This window comes from Stegastes partitus, unplaced genomic scaffold (assembly GCF_000690725.1).
Source record: "Stegastes partitus isolate 25-593 unplaced genomic scaffold, Stegastes_partitus-1.0.2 Scaffold837, whole genome shotgun sequence".
Lineage (NCBI taxonomy): Eukaryota > Metazoa > Chordata > Actinopteri > Pomacentridae > Stegastes > Stegastes partitus.
Genome location: NW_007578568.1, coordinates 191,352 through 215,375, shown reverse-complemented (window position 1 = coordinate 215,375; position 24,024 = coordinate 191,352). Strand labels below are relative to the sequence as shown.

Sequence of the window (24,024 nt, the reverse complement as noted above, 5' to 3'; positions counted from 1 at the left end):
GAGGCCAAATTCCAGATCCCCTCAGCAGCTGGCTCAGACAGCGCCTGGTACACCGCCACAGCCATCAACAAGGCTGGCAGAGACACCACCCGCTGCAGAGTCAATGTGGAGGTGGACTTTGTTGCGCCTGAGCCAGAGAGGAAGCTCATTATCCCCAAAGGAACCTACAAAGCCAAAGAGATCGCAGCTCCTGAGCTGGAGCCTCTTCATCTGAGATATGGTCAGGAGCAGTGGGAGGAGGGCGACCTCTACGACAAAGAGAAGCAGCAGAAACCACAGTTCAAGAAGAAGCTGACCTCCGTCCGTATGAAGCGCTTTGGTCCGGCTCATTTCGAGTGCAGACTGACTCCTATTGGCGACCCCACCATGGTGGTGGAGTGGCTGCATGACGGCAAACCTCTGGCTGCTGCCAACAGGCTGCGCATGGTCAATGAATTTGGCTACTGCAGCCTCGACTATGAAGTCGCTTACGCCAGAGACAGCGGCGTCATCACCTGCAGAGCTACCAACAAGTACGGAGTCGACCAGACCTCTGCCACCCTGATCGTCAAAGATGAGAAGGGGCTTGTTGAGGAAACCCAGCTCCCTGAAGGCAGGAAGGGAGCTCACCGAATCGATGAGATGGAGCGCATGGCTCATGAAGGGGGACCGTATGGAGTCACTGCTGAAGAAGAAACTGAGAAAATGAAGCCAGAAATTGTGCTTCTTCCTGAACCAGTCAGCGTCTTGGAGGGCGAAACAGCCCGATTCCGCTGCAGAGTGACCGGTTATCCCGCACCCAAGGTCAACTGGTACCTGAACGGACAACTGATCCGCAAAAGCAAGAGATACAGACTTAGATATGATGGTATTTACTATCTGGAGATCATTGAAATCAAATCCTACGATGCTGGAGAGGTCAAAGTGGTGGCAGACAACAACCTGGGCTCAGCTGAGCATATCGTGAAGCTGGAGATTCAACAGAAGGAAGACTTCAGGACTCACCTGCGCCGAGCCCCTGAGGCTAAGGCAGCTGAGGCTGCACCTGAACCTGGAAAAACACCATTTGAGGTTGTGAAGGTGGAGAAACCTGCAGATGACTCTCAGCTGAAAGAGGTGGTCAAGCTCAAGAAGGCCCAGAGGATCGTCCATGAGAAAGCCACAGAGGAGTCGGAGGAGCTGAGGGGCAAGTTCAAACGCAGGACAGAGGAGGGCTACTACGAGTCCATCACTGCTGTGGAGCTCAAGTCTCGTAAGAGGGACGACTCCTATGAAGATCTGCTGAAGAAGACTAAGGAAGACCTGCTTCATCGCGCCAAGGAAAAGGAGGAGGCTGAGAAGAAGAAGGAGGAGGAAAGCCGCAAAGTCACTGCTAAACCCCTAAAACCAGAGAGAATCAAGCTGTCAGCCAGCATGGAGGCGCCGAAGATCCTGGAGCGCATTACCAGCCAGACAGTCGCTCAGGGCGAAGAAGTCAAGTTCAGAGTCAGAGTGGTTGGCAGACCAGAACCGGAGTGCCAGTGGTTCAAGAACGGTGTTCAGCTGGAGAAGTCGGACCGTGTTTACTGGTACTGGCCTGAAGATCATGTTTGTGAGCTGGTGATCAAGGATGTGACAGCCGAGGATTCTGCTAGTGTCATGGTCAAAGCCTCGAGCAAAGCCGGAGAGACTTCCAGCCACGCCTTCCTGCTGGTTCAAGGTAACGCTTCTCTGGATTTTAGAACGGGGAACTTGGTTTTGAATTGTGTATTTTCTAATGAAGGTTTTATTGTCATTTCTGCAGCAAAGCAAGTCATCACCTTCACACAGAAGCTGGAGGGCGTCAATGCCAAGGAGAAGGACACCATGGCTACTTTTGAGTGTGAAACCAACGAGCCTTTCGTGAAGGTCAAATGGTTGAAGGGCAACATGGAGATCTTCTCTGGAGACAAATATAGAATGCACTCTGACAGAAAGGTCCACTTCTTGTCTGTGCTGGTGATCGGCATGAAGGACGATGCAGAATATTCCTGCGTGGTTGTGGAGGATGAGAACATCAGGACGAGTGCCATGCTCACTGTGGAAGGTGGGTTGGTTCATGCTGCAGAATAACCCAACATCAAAATGAATGGTGCTGACAAGGTTCCTGTAAGCTGCTAGTCCTCGCTTTGCATTGGTCTTTTACACTCACATATTATCCAGATACTTTTCTCAAAATTACCTGATATTTATTTTTAAATTACAGTGAGGAAAAATAGGACATTATGAGTTAAATAAGTGGAAAAATTTCCCTATAAAGACAAAAGAAAACTGTTAACTTTGCACTGCAGTGCCTTATAGATCTGCTTCAGTAAAAACCAGTGTTTCTGCTGCATGCGAGCTGAGCTGTACCTGTAGTATCAGTGGCAGCAGAAACTCATCAGTTTAAAAGTAAGGAAGCAGCTACTCCACACTTCCTTCATTTCCCTTATTAGTAACAAACTGGGCCTCCAAGATACCCACATTTTCCATCTTATGGTGATAGAACGGGTCAGAAAGTCTTGTGAAACGTATAAATAGACATACTGGGCACCCTGGTAGCTCAGTGGGCTGAGTGGGCGACCCATAAACAGGGCTGAAGTCCCCGAGGCAGCAGCCACGGGTTTGAATCTGGCCTGTGACCCTTTGCTGCAGGTCCTTCCCCTGCTCTTCTCTCTAGTTTCCTGTCTTTCTCTCTCCACTCGCCTGTCGAATAAAGCTGAAAGACCAAAACAAAAAAAGACAGCATATTTTGTCAGTATGTCCCACTGTCAGTGTGTGATTGACTAGAACCGCCGTTGTTGATGTTCCATCTGTATTGTTTGACCAACAGGAGCTCCTCTGGAGATCCTGAAGCAGCTGGAGAGCACTGAGGTGCCTGAGACATACTCTGGAGAGTTTGAATGTGTCGTGTCTCGTGAGGACGCTGATGGCAGCTGGTTCTTTGGAGAGAAGCTGCTGTCTCCGAGCAGTAAATACGTCATGTCCTCCCGCCGTGGAAGACACACTCTGTCTGTGAAAGACGTGAAGAAGGAAGACCAGGGAAAATACACCTTCACAGTGGGCGAGTTCAAGACCAGCGCCTCCCTGAAGATGAAGTGTGAGTTATGGAAGTTCTATAAGCTACACAGTGAGCTTGGAGATTCTAGTTTGCCACTGAGAAAGACATGAAATGTGTCCATTTCATGAGCTTTCTTGTTGCACGCAACGGCTCAAGGAACATCTGAACTTTTGGTGTTTCACGTAGTGGTCTCTGCAGCCTCTAAGGAACAGTACCCTAACTTTATTCTGCTTGCATACAGTACTGATCAAGTTTGTCCTCATGTTTCAGTGCGCCCGGTGACCCTGATGCAGCCTTTGACAGACCTGACAGTCTGTGAGGGCGACATCGCTCAGCTTGAGGTGAAGTTCTCCCAGGAGAACGTTGAAGGAACCTGGATGAAGAACGGGCAGCCCGTCACAGCCTCAAACCGTGTGCACATTGTTATCGACAAACAAATCCACAAACTCCTGATCGAAGATACCAGCAAGGACGACTTTGGCATGTACTCCTTCGTGGTTCCCGCTCAGGAGATCTCAACCTCTGCAAAGCTGGTCATTCAGAGTAGGTCACCATGGATGCATGACTTTCTGAATTTGCTTACTTCCCAAACAAAACGTCACTAACAAAACCTTTTATCCTGTGTTACAGCTATCGGTATTATAATCCCACTGAAGGACACCAGTGCTGTTGAGGGCACCAAGGCTGTCCTGGAGGCCAAGATCTCCGCCCAGGACATCAGCTCCGTCAAATGGTACCACAACGACAAACTGATAACGTCCAGCGAACGAATCCAGATGGTGGCTAAAGGAGCCAAGCAGCGCCTGGTCTTCACCAGGACCTTTGCCTCTGATGAGGGCCACTACAAGCTGGTTGTTGGCCGAGCCGACACCACCTGCAAATTCACTGTTCAGCGTAAGTTTTACCGGCAAATACTACGATCAAGGCATGCGCTATGCAGGCGTTGTGTGGACTGTTATGGTGAAGGAGGAGCTGACCTGGAAGGCATCCGGATCTGATTATGATCCTCCGGGATGACTTCCTCTTGGGGCCTCAGCTGGGAGGAGACCCACAACACTCCATGAACCTGAAACCCAGTTTATATGAAGACTGAAAGTTCAGTCGACAGTTCATGACACAAGAACTTGTTAAGTTGACCTGAACATGACCTGAATATCACACTGCAGCACTACACTGGATATAGCCTGGCACTGACCTCCTCCAGCCCTGAACAGAACCAATCCAGCGCCATCTGCTGGACACAGTCATTATCACATTTACTGTGACCCAGATTAAACAAATCTTTCTGATTGATAATCAATGTAAACATGAAAGGAAGCTAGCCAGCCATCAGTTCTCTCTTAACCTGTGTTCCGTCTCTACAGCCGTCCAGATCGTGACTCCAATGAAGGACAAAGAGTGCTCCGAGTCAGAGAACGTCACCTTTGAGGTTGAGGTTTCTCACCCGGGCATTGACGCCTTCTGGACCTTCAAGAGGCAGCCGCTCAAAGCCGGCGCCAATCACAAGATGGAGTCCAAGAACAAGCGCCACACCCTGACAGTCATGAACGCAATGAAGGATGAAGAGGGAGAGTACATGTTCGCCGCTGGTGAGAAGATGTGCAGTGCCACGCTCACCGTAACAGGTACGCTGAAGCTTCAACACCTTCACAAGTCTGAGAGATGGTTTCTGTCACCAAGCACTAACTGACTGTCTGCTTCACCAGGTGGCGCCATCAAGAGGCCGCTGCGTGATCTGGTGGTAGCCGACTCCCAGACCGCTGTGCTGGAGTGCGAAGTTGCCAACCCATCTGCAGAGGGCAGGTGGCTGAAAGATGGCCAGCCGGTCGACTACAGCGAGAACGTGCGGAGTGAGGTGGACGCCGCTGTGAGACGTCTGGTCATTGTCATCACCAAAGGCACCGACATCGGAGAGTACACCTACCAGGTTGCCACCTCCAAGACCTCCGCCACCCTGAAGGTTGAGGGTAGGTCCAGGTTTCTCTATAGAAACAGACACAATCTGATTGAAGCCCTGATATCAAAGTGATGTTTGTTTCAAGACACTGAAACAGAATTTTGTGTCCTCAATAAAATGGAATTACATATAAATCTGAGATGAAGAAATCCTTTCATCAGTTGAATCTGTGCTTCTTTGATTGTCCTCACTGTGGTGTCTTAGAAAGCTCAACCTGACGCTACAAACTAAACAGCCATCCTGGATGAATGTGTTCAGTAGCAGAGAAGGCCCAGTTTGAAATGTTTTTCCTTTTTCGCACCTGGATCTGGCTGAGATGGCACAGAAAACAGAATATACAATAAAAAAAATATACATATATATAAATTGGCCTGGTGGTCCACAAGAAGTAGCACAAATCAACCGGACAAGACTAATCCTAATCACTGTCTCCACAGCTGTGAAGGTGAAGAAGACCCTGAAGAACCTCAATGTAGTCCAGACTCAGGAAGCTGTGTTCAGCCTGGAGCTGACTCACGAGAACGTGAGGGGAGCACAGTGGATTAAGAACGGGGTTGAGATCCAGCCCAGCGATAAATACGAAATCAGCATTGAAGGCATGGTCCACACCTTGAAGATCAACAACTGCAACACACACGATGAGTCTGTTTACTCCTTCAAACTGGGAAAACTGTCTGCTAACGCCAGACTGAACGTGGAGAGTAAGTAACACAGCTTTAGGAAATGCTGCTGATTCCTGAGCAACACGAGACCTGTAGATTCCTAAAAACATTTTCTAACTGTGGACACATTCCTCCAGCCATCAAGATCCTGAAGAAGCCAAAAGATGTGACGTCACTGCTGGGTGCAACAGCTGTATTTGAAGTTGGCATCTCTGAGGATGACATCCCAGTGAAATGGATGTTCAAAAACACCGAGCTGAAGCCCAACGAGCACTACAGGATCCTCTCTGAGAAGAAGACCCACAAACTGATCGTCCAGGACGTGGACAACAGCAAAGAGGGCGAGTACACTGCCATCATAGGCCACCTGCAGTGCAGTGCTCGCCTCATCGTGGAGTGTAAGTGTTCGCATCATGCAGCACTTCAGCAGCAACAGATGTGTTTGGATTCTGACACTCTTCACATTTTCCCCTCAGCTCTGAGAGTCACCAGGCCGCTGAAGAGCGTGGAGGTCCCAGAGACCCAGGTGGCCACGCTGGAGTGTGAAGTGTCTCACTTCAACGTGCCGTCCACCTGGCTGAAGAACGGCGTGGAGATCGAGATGAGCGAGAAGTTCAGGATCGTGGTTCAGGGAAAACTGCACCAGCTGAAGATAATGAACACCAGCAGGGACGACTCTGCAGAGTACACCTTCGTCTGCGGGAACGACCGAGTGTCGGCCACGCTCACCGTCAGCCGTAAGACGCTTTCACACCTGAAACACACCTGAAGCCACTGAACGCTCTCGTCTGCTCACTTTCTGAGCGAAGAACAAATCAGAGCATCGTAATGCTTCATAACATTAAAAACTTAACATAAATAGTTGGAAACTACTTCTATTTAGCATTTAATATTCTTTTTGTAAGTAAATAAAATGTTGACCACGTAAAGCCTTCGAAGTTAGCACCAGAATGTTAAACTGTACACGAACATTGATGGGGAGCCAGCGAAGAGAGGACAGGCTGGGGTGATGTGGGACCTCAGGTCCAGTTAAAAGACCAGCAGCTGCATTCGGCTAGGAGAGGACTGATTTAAACAGGTCAAAAAGGCTTTACAGGAACCTAAACGAGATGAAATAAAAGCATGTCAAATCATCTCCAGCTCCACTTTGGACACCCTGGATGTTAGCTTAGCTATGCTGGTAACAACAGGAAGGTGACAGACTGATCAAACATCACACCTCGATCTCTAACGTCAGGCTTCATGAAGGCTCTTCATGGCCCAGTAGGCTCTGTAATGGATGCTATCCAGTAACAGCACTCAGTGGCATCAAAGTATTTGTACTTTAAACAGTAACAGCAGTAGCTGAATGTTGTGATCCAGTATAATAATCACTAAATCTGACCTTGAAGAATATTCCAGAGTGTTCAGACTGCTGTGAATCCTGGAGCTGTTATTCAGTAACTCAATGCTTGAACAGACTTTATGTTGTGTGTGTGTTTGTGTTTCATCCAAGATAAAGCTTTACTAATCCTGAGTCCTTCCCCTGCAGCCGTCCTCATTACCTCTATGCTGAAGGACCTGAACGCTCAGGAGAGAGACACCATCACCTTTGAGGTCACCGTCAACTACGAGGGAATCACCTACAAGTGGCTGAAGAACGGCGTGGAGGTCAAGTCCTCGGACCGCTGTCAGGTCCGCAGCCGACAGCTCACGCACTCGCTCAGCATCCGAAACGTCCACTTTGGAGACGGAGGAGAGTACCAGTTTGTGGCCGGGTCCGCCGCCAGCGCCGCCAACCTGTTTGTTGAAGGTAATGTGCAGCTGAAGGCCAAATGTACAAAGTGTTTCATTACCGTTCACAAGTCAGAGTCAAAGGAAATACATGGTGTTTAAATAAATGGAGAACACAGTTTCAGATGTTGTGTGGTCAGAATACAGTATGGAGACATGAATAGAGGTACGAACAGAGTATGAGAGCAGGCAGGTAGTACCGAGGTACCAGCTCACCTCAGGGGGGTGCTCTGTCCCAGCTGCAGTACTTCCTGAGGTGGCAGCGACCTTTCTAACATCCTAAATGAGCAGCAGTCCCATAATGATCAGATCTGCTGCTCATTTAAATGAAGTTGTATCCTGTTGAACCCTCATTATTTATGGAAACTAGGGATGTCAGTAACTATCTGTTCATTGATTAATTACTCTTAAATATTTATATGACCTGCAAGGTAGCAAATAAAGGACGTGATGTCAGTAAACATACTGTAGACCTGCTGTAGTACCTGGTTGTTCCACCAGGGGGAGCCTCTACCTGTTTAACCCTGTAGAGACCAGAGGAGGCGCCACTCAGACTATAGCTCAGGGTGGCAGCAGAGAGCATTGTGGGAGTTTAGCAGCAATGGGACCATGACAGAGACTCTGAGGAGGTTCAGGACCTCTGACCAGAGCTCAGATGTTTAACTGTTTGGATTTGTCTGTGGACCTGTTTTGGTTTTCAGCTCGTTTGATTGAATTCACCAAGAAGATTAAAGACATAAAGATCACAGAGAAGAAGAAGGCGATCTTTGAGTGTGAGGTTTCTGAGCCCAACATCCAGGTGATGTGGATGAAGGACGGCCAGGAGCTGGACATGTCTGAAGAAAGGTCTGTCAGCATCAGCATCAGCATCAGAATACCTGTCCTAACATCCTCCATCAGAGGCTAAATGTGAGCCGCGATGTGTTCACAGGTACGTGGTGACGGCAGAGAAGTACGTCCACCGCCTGATGGTCCAGACGGTTCGTATGTCAGATGCTGGAGAGTATTCAGTGGTGGCCGGGTCAAGCGTCTCCAAGGCCCAGCTGACCGTGGAGGGTCGCGACATCCGGATCTCTGAACCTGTAGAGCGGGAAGTCATGGTGAGGCGGACATGAAGCTGTGTCTGGAACATGAGCTCAGTTCATTGTGTTTCAGAACAAAGACGTTCTAACGTATCAACTGTACAAAAGGTGAAACAACAGTCACTGGTACCTTCCTAATGATGAGTGAATCCTCCTTCTGGTAGGTTCTGGAGAAACACAGAGCTACCTTTGAGTTCGAGGTGAACGAGGACGACGTTGAAGGTCGCTGGATGAGGAACGGAGTGGAGCTCCAGCTGTCAGTGGAGGAGAGGTTCAGCTACGTCACCATCAGGAAGCTGCACCGCCTCACCATCTCTGAGACCTACAGGAGCGACGCCGGCGAGTACACCTTCATCGCCGGCAAGAACAGGAGCTCCATGAAGCTTCGAGTCAACAGTGAGTCCAGCTGGACCATCAGCACACATTAAACTGGGATCCAATGAAAAGCATTATTTTGAAATATTCTTTCTCTTCTTAAAGGTCATTTAGTTTTGATTTAATAAATACTCAAATTCTTTAACTCAAAAAAACTGGCTGTAGGATTTTTTATGTCTATTTACTATCTATATGTAAAACATCAGAACTACAGGAACTGCAAACATGACTCTTTACTTCATACACAAAATTCAGAAACAGGATCTTTGTAGGTTCCATGTCACCTGTTTTTTTCTGCTTCTCGTCAAACAAACCCTATATTTTGTGTGTGTCCAGTCCCGGAGCCTCCTCAGATCCTTCGCCACATGGAGCCCCAGTCAGTGGAGGCGGGAAAACCAGCTCGGTTCTCTGTGCAGGTGAGCGGCGTTCCTCAGCCACAGGTCTTCTGGTACAAGAACTCCCAGGCTTTGTCTCCGGGCTTCAAGTGCAAGTTCCTGCATGACGGCAACGAGCACACGCTGCTGCTGATCGAGGTCTTCCCCGAAGACGCTGCCGTCTACAACTGCGAAGCCAAGAACGACTACGGCGCCGCCACGAGCACCGCCACGCTCAACGTAGAAGGTAGGATGGCGTGCTTTGTGATGTGCACGTGATGGAGGGCGTGTTCAAACCCAACGTCTGTGTTGCAGTGTCCGAGGTGGTTTCTCCAGACTCGGCTGCTCCCGTCGCTCCTCCTGTCGTCATCTCGCCCATCGCCAGCACCTCGGCCCGCGAGGGGGAACCGGCCCGGTTCCAGTGCAGAGTCCGTGGAGACGGTAGGGAGACTCTAGTCCGAGTGTGACTCGTGTTTTCTACCGAGGGAAGTGTTTCTGCAGCTGAAGCTGAAACTCTTTCAGACCTGCAGCAGTTTGTGAATAAACCTCCAGCTCTTGGTCACGTTCCCCTCAGAACCACATTTCAGAAAGGAGTCCGTTACCTGTCCAGCACTCACCTGAAGTCTAATTTATTGGTTTGAAGTTTCAAACCCTCACTTGATGAGTTTTATTGATTTAATAACGTTGCATCAACTTGATGTGGTTTGAAGTTTAAACTCAGATTTGTTGTTTTTGTTTTCAAGATTTTTCTTTAAATAGACACGCGCATATGAAAAGTAATCAAACTCATTCTGTTGCTGAGTGAATTCATTTCTTAAATGCTATTACATGAACTAACACATGAAGAACCGCTGAAAAGAGTCTGATTGCAGAAACTAGTTTTCAACGTATTTGTCAAAAACTTGCTTTTATAATTAGGTTTGTAGAAAATCAAAGTAACGTAAAAGAATAACCAGAACAACTTAATTTTTATGAGTAATGGTTGTAAGTGTTTTAGTTGCATCATTTAACAGTTAGAAATACCGCTAATGACAGAGGGGAGCTGAACTCAGTGCACTTTGTTGGTTCAAGGTAGTTTCATCAACTGATGCAAACTGATGCATTAGTTTTATTTAAGAATTATATATATTATTATATATATTATACTATTTATTTGTATTTAAGCCTTGTTTTTGTGCAGCAGTTACTGTCGGTCACAGCTCTGATCGCTCTGCTTCATTCAACAGAAAATTTCTGAAAGGGCAACAAACGCTGTAGCCGACTTTACGTGAATCAATAATGAGACGCAGGCTCCTCGGGTTTGTTAGCGATTACAGAATGATCACTTAATTACTGCAGTACCTGGTTGTTCCACCAGATGGAGCGTCTACCTGTTTAACCCTGTAGAGACCAGAGGAGGCGTCACTCAGACTACAGCTCATGGTGGCAGCAGAGAGCATTGTGGGAGTTTAGCAGCAGCGGGACCATGACAGAGACTCTGAGGAGGTTCAGGACCTCTGACCAGAACTAGTCCAGTGAAGATGAGTCAAAGTCATTGAGGATTGTGGCCTAGTCACGTGTCCCTTTTTAATAACATCCGTACAAACAAAGCTGATCATTGTGCTTCATTCAGGTAACAAGGAATCGATCACTGAGGGACAATGCTGCCATCAGTTTCAAACAAGGACTAAGGTTTTGCCTCGCTGGTCACCTGACTGCACAAACAGTCTGTTTATCAGCAGCACCGAGCTCAGAGGATTGTGGATGATGTTAGTTTAAAGCTTGACTGACGGTTCCTCTGTCCTCCATCCAGATGTGAAGATCAGCTGGTTCCACAAGGAGAAGGAGATCAAGCAGTCGGACTTCTTCAGGATGTCTCAGTTTGACGACAGCTGCCAGCTGGAGATCTCCAGGGTTTATCCCGAGGACGAGGGCGAATACACCTGCATGGCCACCAACAACGCCGGGACGGCGTCCTGCTCGGCCACGCTCAGTCTGGACGGTGAGTCAGGAGCCGAGGTGGCGGGAAGGTCCGTAACAGGAGCCGACAGCAGGTTTCCGACCAGTTCTCCAGGATAAATCGTATTAATCCTGAAGAAATTCTGGGTAACAGATGCTGACAGATGTTTGTAGATAGAGAATCAGAGAATCCCAGCTGCAGCAACAGAAATGAAAAACTGTCTTTCAGAGTCAGAGCAGCACAAAGTCAGCAGAGCCTGAAATGACAACTATGATTAAAATGTTTCATGGAGGAGACAAGTAGGGATTTGATGAAGGAACACATGTGATACTAACAAGTAGAGGAACATGTGGATCAAAGTCTCTCTGTTCACACTGAAAAGTCAGCTGTGAGTGTCTCAGCGTGATGCGTGAGGACGTAGTGGGCTGCTGTCGGCTTCCTGAGGGTCACTGCTGGTGTCTGACGCGTGACAAGTAAAGGAAAAAGCTGAATAGTTTCATGAAGAAGGATCCAAACATCACTGCTGTGGTTTTTCCTTTCACTGTCACCTCAGCAGCTCTTCTGGTGCTTCTGTGTCTTTGTTCTCGTCCCTGGACGGTGAACTTCCTCCAAGTGAGCACAAGTCCAGTGGTTTGAACCTAAACACACAAAGATGTAAAAAAAAATGCTCAAGCATGACTGACAGGACCAGATGACGTGTGAACATGAAGCTGAACATTTACAGCCATGGACGGATTCTAACCTTTGTAGCCGCTTCACTGTCTTGGTGGTGGCTTTGTGTGTGTGGTGGTTGTCCAGTAGGTACAGACAGCTATGGTTGTATGAGATGATAACAAGAAGCTGTAAAAGCACGAGGCTGTAACTCGATGCCTGTGTTCATGACTCGATGAAACAAGTCAGACTTGTGCTGAGGTCATTCGCAGCCACAGACGTGTCTGAACACATCGATGTTGGTGATTGGACAGAAGACGTTTTGTTGTGATCACATCGCCCACACGGTGCTGGCTGGGATGGAAGGTAAACAAAGCACATTAAATCAATGAACTGCTTCCTTTCAGGACGAAAGCAAAGCGTGGAACGTCGTGCTGAGTCTCACGTCTCCACCAGCTCCACGTCGCTGCACAAACCTGCTGCTGGCCAAAAGCCAGTCTTCGTCCGTCCACTCGCAGGCTGCGCGGTGCGTCACGGGGAGGTGGCCCGCTTTCACGCATGTGTGTCCGGCACGCCGAGGCCCGACATCAGCTGGTTCCACAACCGGCAGCCGGTTCAGCCCACCAAGAACGTGGTGTTTCATTTCGATGAGGTGACGGACACCGCCACGCTCATCATCGTGGACGCATTCGCCGAGCACACAGGGCAGTACACCTGTAGGGCCGTTAATGCCGCCGGAGAGGCCGCCAGCTCGGCCACCCTCACCGTCACCACAGAGGAAGAAGGTAACCGATGGACAAGCCAGGTTCCTGCTGAAACCACCTCCAAACATTCAGGGATGTCCCGAACCAACACATCACCTCACAGCCGTTGCTGGGAGCTTTGAACAACTTTAGTCGTACTGATCAGTCTAACATTTCATTTTCTGCATTTCTTTAATGGAAACTAGGAATGATAAAGAACAATCAGTTAATTTATTGCCGTTGATGACTTAATTGATCAAACATATATTAAATGATAATGCAGCAGACAAAGGTCATGATGTCAGTACATGTGCTGTGGACCAGCTGTAGTACCTGGTTGTTCCACCAGGGGGAGCCTCTACCTGTTTAACCCTGTTGGGACCAGAGGAGGCGTCACTCAGACTACAGCTCATGGTGGCAGCAGAGAGCATTGTGGGAGTTTAGCAGCAACAGGACCATGACAGAGACTCTGAGGAGGTTCAGGACCTCCGACCAGAGCGTGGTACTTTCAGAAGTGTCTTCATTCAGACATGTTTGAAATGAAGCTGCTTTTTCCACCAGTGCCATGTTTCCATGGACTAGAGCAGCAGCAGCAGCACAGGGGCAGATGTCTGCTGCTCTCAGGTTATGTTGCTGGTTATTCAGTTATTAAATGAAAATGCCGGACTGTCAGTTAAGTATTCAAAAGCAGCATCTGTAACTGAAACAAACATTCTCGATAAGGATTCTTTAAATGTGTTCTACAAAAGTTTTTAACAGATGTACACAGAAAAACACATTTATCAGCAATCTTTGCTGGACAATCCCCAAATCAGCTGGATTCGTTGTCCCCCTGAGGCTCTTCTTTAGTTCAGTGTGAATGTACTCAGACAGTGTCTAGCGTGAGCCTGGAGGTGGACGTCCTGATCGGGACATCCCTCACTAACATCACGGTCCCACAAAGACCAACCTCTTCCTTCATCAATGCACCAGCTGTTTGAACCCTGAGGTTTTCACCTTCACCCCTCCCTGCAGGAACAAACCATCCTTCATCGTCCTCGTCCTCCTCCTCCTCTCTTCTCCCGTTCAGGGAAACTCACCTGTTTAACCTCCATTCAACAGGAAACAACCCTTCTTTGCGCCTTCATTCACTGCTCTGTGCTGTTTACTCTCTGATTCTTCTGTCACCGTCTTCTTACACGTGTGTTTGCATTGTTCACCTTCTAGACACACTTTATTTGTGTTCCATCTTTTCTGTCTGTGAGCTGAGGAAACGAAGCCGTTATTGTTCTGAAGCGTCTTGTCAGCAAACTGAACAAACAACATTTTAAGGAAAAGGAAAAGCACAAAGATCTGCAACAAAGACAGTTTGTTCTTCTGTCCAGTCATCAGGTTTCCTCAGCAGCTGTGTGAGAGCCTTCTGAAATGTGGTTTAAAGCTGATGGAACTGGTTGTGAGCGGACATTAAGATCATCGATGAAAGTACCCATCAGAAGGAAAAGCTCTAAACCTGCATTCTGTCTAAAAGCCACCAGGGGGCGACTAAAATGTCTGATCGTATGAGTCTATTAGAAAATGGTTGTATTTGTCCTGTGATGCGTTACTGGAGGAAACATTTCAGCTCAGGAAAACCTCGAGACCATAAACAGGAGTTTGTAGCAGGTTGGTGACGGATTCTGAACCGACACGTGAAGCTCACGGAGCAGCTTCAGACTAAACTCTTGTGTTGTTGTGAGTGCGACTTTGCTGTAAAATCGTGTTTAAATCAACAAACTTGATGTGTCTATTTCATGACAACATTTAAAAAGATCAGTGAGATATTTGTTTCTCTTTGTTGACCACTGAGGTCCAACGGATGGAAGGGGCGGGGCTTCCTGTGGTGAGGTCACGGTGTCCATCCTTTATATACAGGTTATGGCTGCAGGTCATTGTTGTTGCAGTGTTTCTTTCAGCCTGTGGGGGCAGCGCTGAGTGTGATACTGCAGAGCCCCCCTAATCTGGAAAATAGAGAAAATACAGACCAGAAGTTAAGCTGTAGACATGATAGTAACGGCGTTTCAGGTTGCTGAAGGTGAATCATACAACGAAGACCGACACAGCGCTGCTAACCAAAGCTAAAGGCTACATTAGCATGTCAACCTGATCAGAGGGTCAGAAAATCATCACATCACTACATGAATGTAGAATCACAGACTGAGGGTTCAAATGAGCTTCTGCTCAGCTGGCTTTACATTTGGTGTCTTTTATCACAACTGGGCCGAATCTGTCTGTGGAAGAAGACCATTAGAAGCAGTACCAGGCTCCAGTGGAGCATCAGTTACTTTATGACCTAAAAATATTTTCAGCTTTTTGACCAATGATGGCTTAAGTTTCCTCAGTCTACAGATCAACCGCGATGGGACATTCACCCAGGAGTAAATGCACTTTGGTTTAGATCGGTGTACGTCCAGCTCCCGACTGCCAGAGGATGAAGTCTGAATTAACGTTGTCTTCGTTGCTTCACAGTGACTCATGTGAGAGAGCAAATCGAAGCCCGGATCGAGCAAGAAGTCAAAGGTAAGACGCCAGACTTGTGAACATCTCATGTCAGAATCACCAGATGACTGCTGTCACACTTGAGACGCAGGCCGAGCGCAAAAGGGACAGTTTGACCAGATTTCTGTTTGACTTGATTCATTCTTCACTGAAAGTAGTCTGTCAGCAGGTAGCTGTGATCCAAGCAGAGAAACTGTAGCAGAGCAGAGAAACGTCTGGTGTGTGGGTGCATGGCTGTTTGGATGATCGTGGTCCTGCGTCCACAGACTGCTTTTAGAGGCTGTAAATATGTTGAACTGTCCCTTTAAATGACCTTTGACTCTCCACAGTTGCATGCCATCTTCATATGTCTCGATAGATTCCTACTGTTTGTATTCTCCTACTTGCTCTTACATTGATCATTTTCTTTGGTTTCCCCAGGACAGCTTTGATAGAACTTGCTTGTACCAGTTTTTGACACTTGCGGTTTGCATCCAAAAGTTCATTTCATTGTGGCATGAAGGTTCCTCTGGTGTTTTTCCAGAAAAGGCGCAGGATATGTATCTTTTAAAGCTCCCAGACTTGACATGCCCTTTAAAAGATATGGAGGTTTACTGCATCTGGAACTGATACCTTCCTCCTGCAAAATATTTCTTAGCCTGGCTTGCAGATAGTGAGATGTGATTCCTGTGGTTTGCTTTCAAAATAACACCAGTAAAACTATATTAGTTCGAATAAACGCCTTCTCACCCAATTTTACAGCTTCATTTGTTTGGAATATGAGATCTGTTTTGGAGAGCTTTGCTTCTCATTGGAACTTGTGCATCATTCATGTCCTCATAAGTTTAAGGATTAGAAAGGGCGTTTATTCTCCTGTCTGCAAGTCAGGTAAGGAATATCCTAGCATACAGCCAAAGCAACTATCTAAAAGTAAAACAAGCGAATGTTAGCTGCCCATCTTGGAAATATGCTTCTTTAATAACAATAAAATAATTTATGTTTTGAAGAAATTTCCACAGACGAAGGATCAAAACTTCCTGCAGGTTTCTAATATAAAGAATCAAGTCTTGCGTTTATTCGAACAAATATGGTGAGTGAAATTATTTCTTATGGCATTGTGACTCCCAGCATGCATTTAATATTTCCATTAATGATTCATTCAAATCCTTTTTCTCGTGTTTTATCCCTGGAGGCTGTATTGGTCTGACCATGGTTTGTTTCTGTTTGCAGAGCTCTTTTATCACGAAGGGAAAGAAGGAACATCGCATGGCAGCACAGAACTCACCAGCACCCGGCAGCTAAGAGGAGCTTTCTCCGACACCGAGGACTTCATCGACCACGGCCTGGTGTCGGCTAATCGCTGCTCCAGTAGAACCTCATCCATCAGCTCCTGGACAGAAAACATCAAACCGTCTTTCACCAAGAAACTCAAGTTCCAGTCAGTCCTAGAGGGGCAACCAGTAGAGTTAAAATGTAAACTGATAGCTAGTCCCACACCAACGATCCTCTGGTTTCACAATAACAGAAGTATTCCTAAAGAGCGTAGACGTAGGATCTGTACTGACAGCAGAATGCATATGCACTCCACCAGTCTGCTGATCGACAGCATCAGAGAGAAGGACTCGGGCAGTTACAAGGTTATGGCGATAAACACAGAGGGTTCGGCCGAGTCCACAGCATCACTTCTGGTGTCACTGAGGGAAGAGCAGTCTGCAAACTACCTGGGCTTCGTTAGACGCTCGGCCAAAGCCCACGAAAGTGTAGACAGCATGGCAGAGCAGAGGAAAGAGAGGAAGTTTAGGGTTGACCTCCGGTGTGTAGGTTCTCCGTTTGACAAGATGTCCAAAGTTCATCAGGGAAGATCTCGGTCTAAAAACGCTCTGGTGCGTACGGTGTACTTCAAGTCTGGTTCCCATCCCAAAGAGAAAGAGTCAGAGAAGGAATCTAAACGTCTGGAGACGGCCTCTGAGCGCGCTCCGTCGCCTCCCCCCATGTTTGACAGGTCCGAGCGCTTTAACGACAGGTTCAGCGATATTTACTGTGACCGGCGGACAGGTGGCAGGTTCAGCGACAAGTTCAGCGACAGGTGCAGCGACAGGTACAGCGACAGGTTCAGCGATACCGAGAGCCTCCACAACGAGGTGAGAACTAAACTTACCACACTGCAAAAAGCTGTCAAACACAGGAAGAGGCTTTCTATTTCCACCATGTCCTCCTCTGAGTTTGACGTAGAATCGGTTGCCAGCGAGTCGAGCTATGCAGACTATGTCGACAGGCTCAGGGTGAAGCCGGCCTCGCTGCCGGACGTCCAGCATTTCAATCGACCCTTCGATTTGGGGGAGACTCACAGAGAGTTTCAGGGTAAAACCTCGAGCAGGGGGTCGTCTAAGCCTCGACATTCATTTGAGCCTCAGTCCAGAACCAGAGCCATTCAGATCATGAGAGGTGAGCTGGTTGATACTCTGGTGCCAGAGACAGACAGGAAGTCAAAGACACTGGGAGATGAACAAGTTCAGAGTTTTGTTGAGTCTCCGGGAGATGTGAGATTTAAGCAAATGGTAAGTGAACGTCACAGCGTGGTTGCTGACCACGAGGTGAGAGGTATCGAGACTGAGGCTGAGCTTTGTCCCACTGAAGCCTTTTATGCTGAATCAGCAGCACATCCAGAAACTAGAGCTGAAAGCAGGAAATCTGTTGGAACTGTGTCTGCTTCTCTTATGGAGTCAACAAGGCGGAAACCAGCCACATTTATGAGGGAGAAGTTCCTCGGTGAAGCTGAAACAGACACAGCAGCAGCTCAGAGGGTTGAAACGGCGTCTGTGAGGGCTCAGTACGAGAAGAGTCTGGAAGCTGATCGGATGGAGTGTGAGGAGAAACTGCTCGCTCTGAGGATCCACAAATGGCAGCAAGGAAGCAGGATGTCAGAAGAGGAGGCGTTTCACCCTGAAACTGACCTGCCAGTGCCGACCGAGGCACAGTACATGGAGCCCACAGGACGTCTGTACGGCCAACAGGAGGCGGCGGAGAAAAGAGCAACTGTAGGAACCGAGGCTGTGCTGCCCTCCTCCCAAAGATCTCCCAGAATGAACTCAAGGTTGGCAGATCCTGAAGCTGCATCTGTGTCAACACCAAAATCTCCTCAAGTAAAATCTAGAGGAGAAGAAACAGAAAAATCTTCCTCCATGCTTTCAAAGTCGACCACTGTGGAATTCTCACAAGAAGAAGTCACACAGAAACCCTCCAGAATAAAAAGTAGAGCTGCAGAAGTGGAGCTGTCACCCAGAACAAAAGCAAGGTCAGAGGACAGACTCAGAGAGTCACCGAGGCCCGTCCGATCTGCCAAAGAAAGGTTCCTCAGTGAAGCAACCAGCAGAGCAGCAGAACCAGCTGAGACCTACGAGCAGGAGTCTTTGAGGGCTCAGTATGAGAAGAGTCTGGAGGCCGAACGGATGGAGTGTGAGGAGAAACTGCTCGCTCTGAGGATTCACAAATGGCAGCAAGGCGTGAGAATGTCAGAAGAAGAGGCATTTCACCCGGAAACTGACTTGCCAATGCCGGCTGAGACGCCGTGCATGGAGTCTGAGGACATTTACGGCCAGCAGGAGGCGGTAGACCAGACTAACATCCACAAAGGAAAAGTTAGAGCAGAGCAGGACCAAACGTGTCAGCTGAAGGCCAGACCAGGAGAACTGGAAGCTGAGGCATCAGTTTTGTCGACACAAAAATCCCCTACAACAAAGACCAGAGCAGAGAAGATGCTGTTTGAAAGGACCGGAGAAGAGCGAGAGCTGCAGCTGTCGAGGGAGAACATCTCTGAGCTGAAGACTGAGAGTGAGAAGTTTATCAGTGAGGAGGAAGCTCTGACACACCGGATCATGAAATGGCAGCAGGATGTTCTGATGGAGCAGGCACAAGCTGTGAAACTGGAGCCCGACTGGGTGGAGGGTTACTCACCGCTGCAGCCAGAGAAGACCACAGAGGCTTCTGATGCAGAGGCGTTTCCGCAACCTGAGGTGCTTCACAGCAGGAAGACCTCCGGAAAAACAGCCGAAGACAAGTTACGTTCGAGCGACTCTGCTCCGGCTGGTTTCCAGGATCAGGAGGCTGATGGGCTGCAGTGGCCGTCGGCAGGTGAACTCTCGGCTGAAGGCCGTGAGACCAGACTGCAGAGGGACAGCGAGTACTTTGTCAGTGAGGAAGAAGCACTGGCTCAGCGGATCCTGAAATGGCAACAAGAAGAGGTAGGGGAGCTGGAGTCTGAGTGGACTCTGGACAAACCGCCGGGCTCTGGGCTACCGTTTGACAGTGAAACCTACCCAAGTGATCTTCCACCTCCACATACAGCAGCTGCTGGTGGAATCCTTCCTGCTAAAGCACCTCCATCTCTTCAACAAGCTGCAGAGTACCAGCAGATGCCTCCTCATGAGTCCATAACCAGGTGTTCTCCTGCAGAGGCTGGATTACTGCATCATGAGGGTAAAATGGGACGTCAGACTTCACCGAGATACTCTCCAATCCAGGTCAGTGATGCCCAACACCTCCAGCATCAGGAGGATTTGGCCATGACTGTCGATAAATCCAGCAGCCAGCGCTTCCAGTCGGAGGTCAGAGAAGGGAGAGGAATGAGGGAGGAGGTCAGGACGACCAGAGAGAGCAGCAGACAACAGAAGGGTTTTGTAGGTATTAGGAGGGATGAAAGAAGCAAAGAGTCGATTAAACAGGGTGGTGAGATGAGCGCAGAAAGCTTTGAACAAAGAACTATAAAGAAGGAGCACCAGAGAGTTCAAGAGGAAGACGACCAAACTCCAGAGTCTACGAGGGTAAGAGAGAGAGATACAGGAGCTGGAGGCTCGCGCCCAGTGTTTGTGAAAGAAATATCTTCAGTTAACGTAAAAATTGGCGAGATGTCAGATTTCTCCTGTCAGTTCCAGGGCGACCCGCTGCCCATGGTCAGCTGGCTCAAAGATGGCCACCCGCTGGCCCACAACCCCGATTACGATATCATCAGCAAAGCCAACACCTCCAAGCTCACCGTGTTCTACCCAACAACAGACCATGAGGGCACATACGACTGCGTCATCACCAACAAACATGGGAAGTCCATCTGCAGCGCCACGCTCACCATCTCTGACAAAAAGGTGTCAAGAAGGTCGGGGGTTGCTCGAGAAGTGGTGGTTACAGCAGAGCTGGAGAAAGGTCAGGAGAACATGATAGAGGAGGAACTTCAGACGTACATGGAGTCAGGAAAGGCCACACTGCAGGTGCCTCAGGCAGTGATCCACAAACACCGAAGCTCAGACGAATCTTTCAGTGCCTCACCTGTAGAAATCAGAATCACGGCAGCCACTCCTGTACCTGAGATGACAGAGGAGCTCAGTGAGGACAAAGCCCAGTTCTCAGAGAACACCTCGGACGTGCTGAGCGATGAGGGAGCCTCTCAGACTGTCAAACACAAATTTACTTTCTCCTTTGATGTGGTTGCTGAAGCTCCTCGTGTGGTCACTGAGTTGGAGAACATCTCCTGCTCTGAGGGCAACACTGCTGTGTTGGAGTGTGTCATCAGCGGCGAACCTGCACCAGACGCCACATGGTGGTACAACAATGTTTGCCTTGAAACCACAGCTGGGAAATACAGAGCTGAAGTGGAAGATAAAGTCTACAGGCTGCATATCAGCAGCTTTACATACGCTGATGCTGGAGTGTACAGGTGTGTTGCTAGAAATAAGGTGGGGGAGGTTAGCAGCATCTCTGATGTGTCATTTCAAGCTGCAGAACCTGTGCCGTTTTCAGAAGACGATGGTTTTACTCCGTCTGGGAGAAAGAGGATGTCTCCTGTTGGTTTAACTGAGGAGACAAAAGATAAACCTCATCCAGCGCCCAGACCCAGACCTGCTGCCTCAAGAGAACCTCCAGCGATATCCGGCTGTGGCCTGCAGGCTTCTGCTGCTGTGATAAAGGTGTCTCAAATTAAGCAGGCATTCGAGTCGGACTCACCTGCTGCATTAATGACGCCTCCGTCTCCTGAGGAGCAGAAAAAGGAGACGCTGTTCCCTGAGGAGTTTATACCTGCTGTGGCCACCGACCAGCAGGACCTCATTGCACCTGAACCTGACACCATCCAAGCAGAACGTGGTGAAGGACTCGGCACTGCTTCGATAATAAATCCAGGTTCTGCTGAAGCCCCTCCAACTCCTGTAGCACCAGAGCCCTTTGCGGTTGACGAAGAAGCTGTTCTAGCAGAAAGCCACGTTGCAGTTAAACAGTTTGTAGAGGAAGTACCAGAGTCTGCAGAGCTGGTGAGGCCTAAGCCACAGAAACCTGCTGGTTTCCCTGAACAGGTGGAGATGTTGAGTGAGGAGACGGTGCGAACATTTGACAGAACAAGCAGCTTCATTCCTTTCCAGTCTGAGAAGGTCCCTGCACGAAAACGCTTGGTCAGACCTTCAGCTCCAGCTGAAGAAGCAGTAAAGCCAAATCGAAATTCTGAATCTGAAAGTCCAGCTGCGAGGTCTATGCCTGTCCACAGTGAGGCAGAAGATGCCAGTATGGAAGTCTTGTGCTCTCCCGAGGACAAACAAGAGGCTGAAGGATTAGAGGACTATGCTCTAATGCCAGAGGCAGGCTATGTCCACAAGGAGCTGGCTTCAATCACAGATCCGTCCATGGACAGCGGCGTATTTGTTAGCATGCCAGACTCCCAGGCTGAGGTAGCAGAAGTACCAGAAAAAACAGTGGACAGTGTTTCGATTGAGCCTCAAACACAAATTGAGGGTGCAGTTGAGAGGCCTGACATCCACATGAAAGCGGAACACGAACAGTTTATTGTCAAACCTAAAGCAGACACCAGAGGGAAACCACTTGGTCGTCCTTCAGCAGCTGGCTCCATGGAGGAAGAGGAGGTCACTTTTGGTGCCGTGTACGACTACTACAACCCTCCGACCGACTGGGGGAGACCACTGTCCCCCGAGTCTGAAATGTCCATAGAGATCGGCAGCACGGTCAGTGAGGAGATCGTTGAGGTGGCTGAACGGTTCTACACTCCAGGTTCATCTACTGAGGTCTCGCAGCCAATCGCAGAGTCCTTCCACACGAAGTCTCCCATGTCCTTCCATACGCCCAGTTCTGATGAACGTGGTGGGTTTATGACCCCTCAGGAATATCCCTTCTCTCCTGTGGAACATAAGAGACCCTCCACAGGAGATTCCAGCGAGAGATTCTTTTCACCGGTTCAGTTCCTGACCTCTCCGGCTGATGAGGGCATTGAAATGTCTGGAATGAATGTAGATGAAAATCGATTCCTTACCCAAAGCAGAGGTTCTTTAGGACTGGCTACCCTTCAGGAGAAAGTGCAGGGAATTCCTCCGGCCTTTCTCAAACCTCTCATCAAGAAAAGAGTGTTTGAAAATGATTCGCTGACATTTTACGCTGAAGTGTTTGGCCTGCCTTCCCCTGAGGTGAGGTGGTTCTGCAACAAAACCCAACTGGTTGAAGACAACAGAGTTACAATGGAGAGAGATGGTGACAGTATCTCTCTAACCATTCACAACGTCACCAAAGCCGACCAGGGAGAATACATCTGTGAGGCTGTGAACTATGTCGGAGAAGCCAGGAGCGTCGCTTTAGTGGTGGTTGTGTCGCAGGAGGTGAGGTTCATGCCTGCTCCACCTGCCGTCACACATCAGCACGTGATGGAGTTCGATGTGGAGGAAGACGATTCCTCTCGTTCTCCGTCCCCTCAGGAGATTCTGCTTGAAGTGGAACTGGATGAAAACGAGGTGAAAGAATTTGAGAAGCAGGTTAAGATCATCACCATTCCTGAGTACACGGCCGACAACAAGAGCATGATCATCTCTCTGGACGTGTTACCGAGTATTTATGAGGAGGGCGCTGTGGACTTTGTAACCCAGGAGCACGATGATTTGAAAATAGCTTTCGAGGTCACTGAGATGCCTCCGAGGTTCATCAATCCCATCTGCGACATGGAGACCCCCGAAGGTACCACCATAATGTTTGAGTGCTCGCTGATGGGAATCCCATCTCCCATCGTGTCGTGGTTCAAAGGTGACAAAAAGATTCCTCACAATAACAAAAAATACGTGCACTCTTCTGATGGAGACAACCACTTTCTGAAGATCTGTAAAGTGGGCACACAGGATAGCGGAGTGTATACCTGCAGGGCTATTAATGTTGTTGGGGAGACTCTGTGTCGGGCCTGTCTGGTGGTGTTAAACGCCAAGGCTTTCTCAGGTAAGACCCGAGGCAGGGAGCTGACCGCCGTGTCGCTCGGCAGCGCCAAAGTCCAGCCGCAGAAATTCGACTTGATGGTTGGCAACACGTCGTTTGATGGCGAGCAGGTGTCCGAGATTGAGCTTGAGTTTGAGTTTGAGCAGGAGGCCGATGAGTCGCAGCGAGCGGTCCGGTTGGTTGCAAACACAGACAAAGAAACCAGCGAACAGGGAGAGAAGTACGTCAGCATCAACTTTGATGTATTTGCTGAGCCAGCAAAAGATGACAAGGTAGAGTTCAAAGGGAAGTCGTCTGAGATGTGCAGCTTCCAGTTTCAGGTGACCGAAACGCCCCCAAAGTGCGTCATCCCGCTAACTAACGTCACGGCGGCCGTAGGGACTCCCGTTATTCTTCAGTGTCTGGTTAACGGAAAACCAAACCCTACCGCCGAGTGGTTCAAAGATGGAGAGTGCGTCACAGACAGCAGGTGTATAATCCAGGAGAAAACTGCAGGACACTTCAACCTGCTCATTACTAACGTGACCCAAAGTGATGCTGGAGAGTACAAGTGTGTGATTCAGAACACATCCGGCTGCATTGAAACCACAGCGCTGCTCAAAGTGTTTTAGAGGTGAACTTCTGGGGCTGGTTGCACAAAGATGAACTCACTGCTTGTAGCTGTTTGTGTCTGCTGTTTGTCCTCACAGTGCAG

General features: G+C 48.7%; 1 protein-coding gene across 1 annotated transcript in view; it reads left to right on the top strand.

Annotated features, from left to right (window-relative positions):
• ttn.2 (titin, tandem duplicate 2) overlaps window positions 1–24,024 on the top strand; it is a 236,644-nt gene that overhangs the window by 25,883 nt on the left and 186,737 nt on the right. The window contains exons 21-39 of the mRNA XM_008292835.1: window positions 4–1,678; window positions 1,763–2,044; window positions 2,810–3,076; window positions 3,308–3,580; window positions 3,668–3,931; window positions 4,402–4,662; window positions 4,744–5,004; window positions 5,432–5,695; window positions 5,794–6,054; window positions 6,133–6,393; window positions 7,188–7,448; window positions 8,131–8,275; window positions 8,361–8,529; window positions 8,676–8,907; window positions 9,223–9,507; window positions 9,576–9,701; window positions 11,053–11,241; window positions 15,078–15,128; window positions 16,317–23,938. Of these exons, the coding sequence (XP_008291057.1) occupies window positions 4–1,678; window positions 1,763–2,044; window positions 2,810–3,076; window positions 3,308–3,580; window positions 3,668–3,931; window positions 4,402–4,662; window positions 4,744–5,004; window positions 5,432–5,695; window positions 5,794–6,054; window positions 6,133–6,393; window positions 7,188–7,448; window positions 8,131–8,275; window positions 8,361–8,529; window positions 8,676–8,907; window positions 9,223–9,507; window positions 9,576–9,701; window positions 11,053–11,241; window positions 15,078–15,128; window positions 16,317–23,938 (13,149 nt within the window). The remainder of the gene's footprint in view (window positions 1–3; window positions 1,679–1,762; window positions 2,045–2,809; window positions 3,077–3,307; window positions 3,581–3,667; window positions 3,932–4,401; window positions 4,663–4,743; window positions 5,005–5,431; window positions 5,696–5,793; window positions 6,055–6,132; window positions 6,394–7,187; window positions 7,449–8,130; window positions 8,276–8,360; window positions 8,530–8,675; window positions 8,908–9,222; window positions 9,508–9,575; window positions 9,702–11,052; window positions 11,242–15,077; window positions 15,129–16,316; window positions 23,939–24,024) is intronic.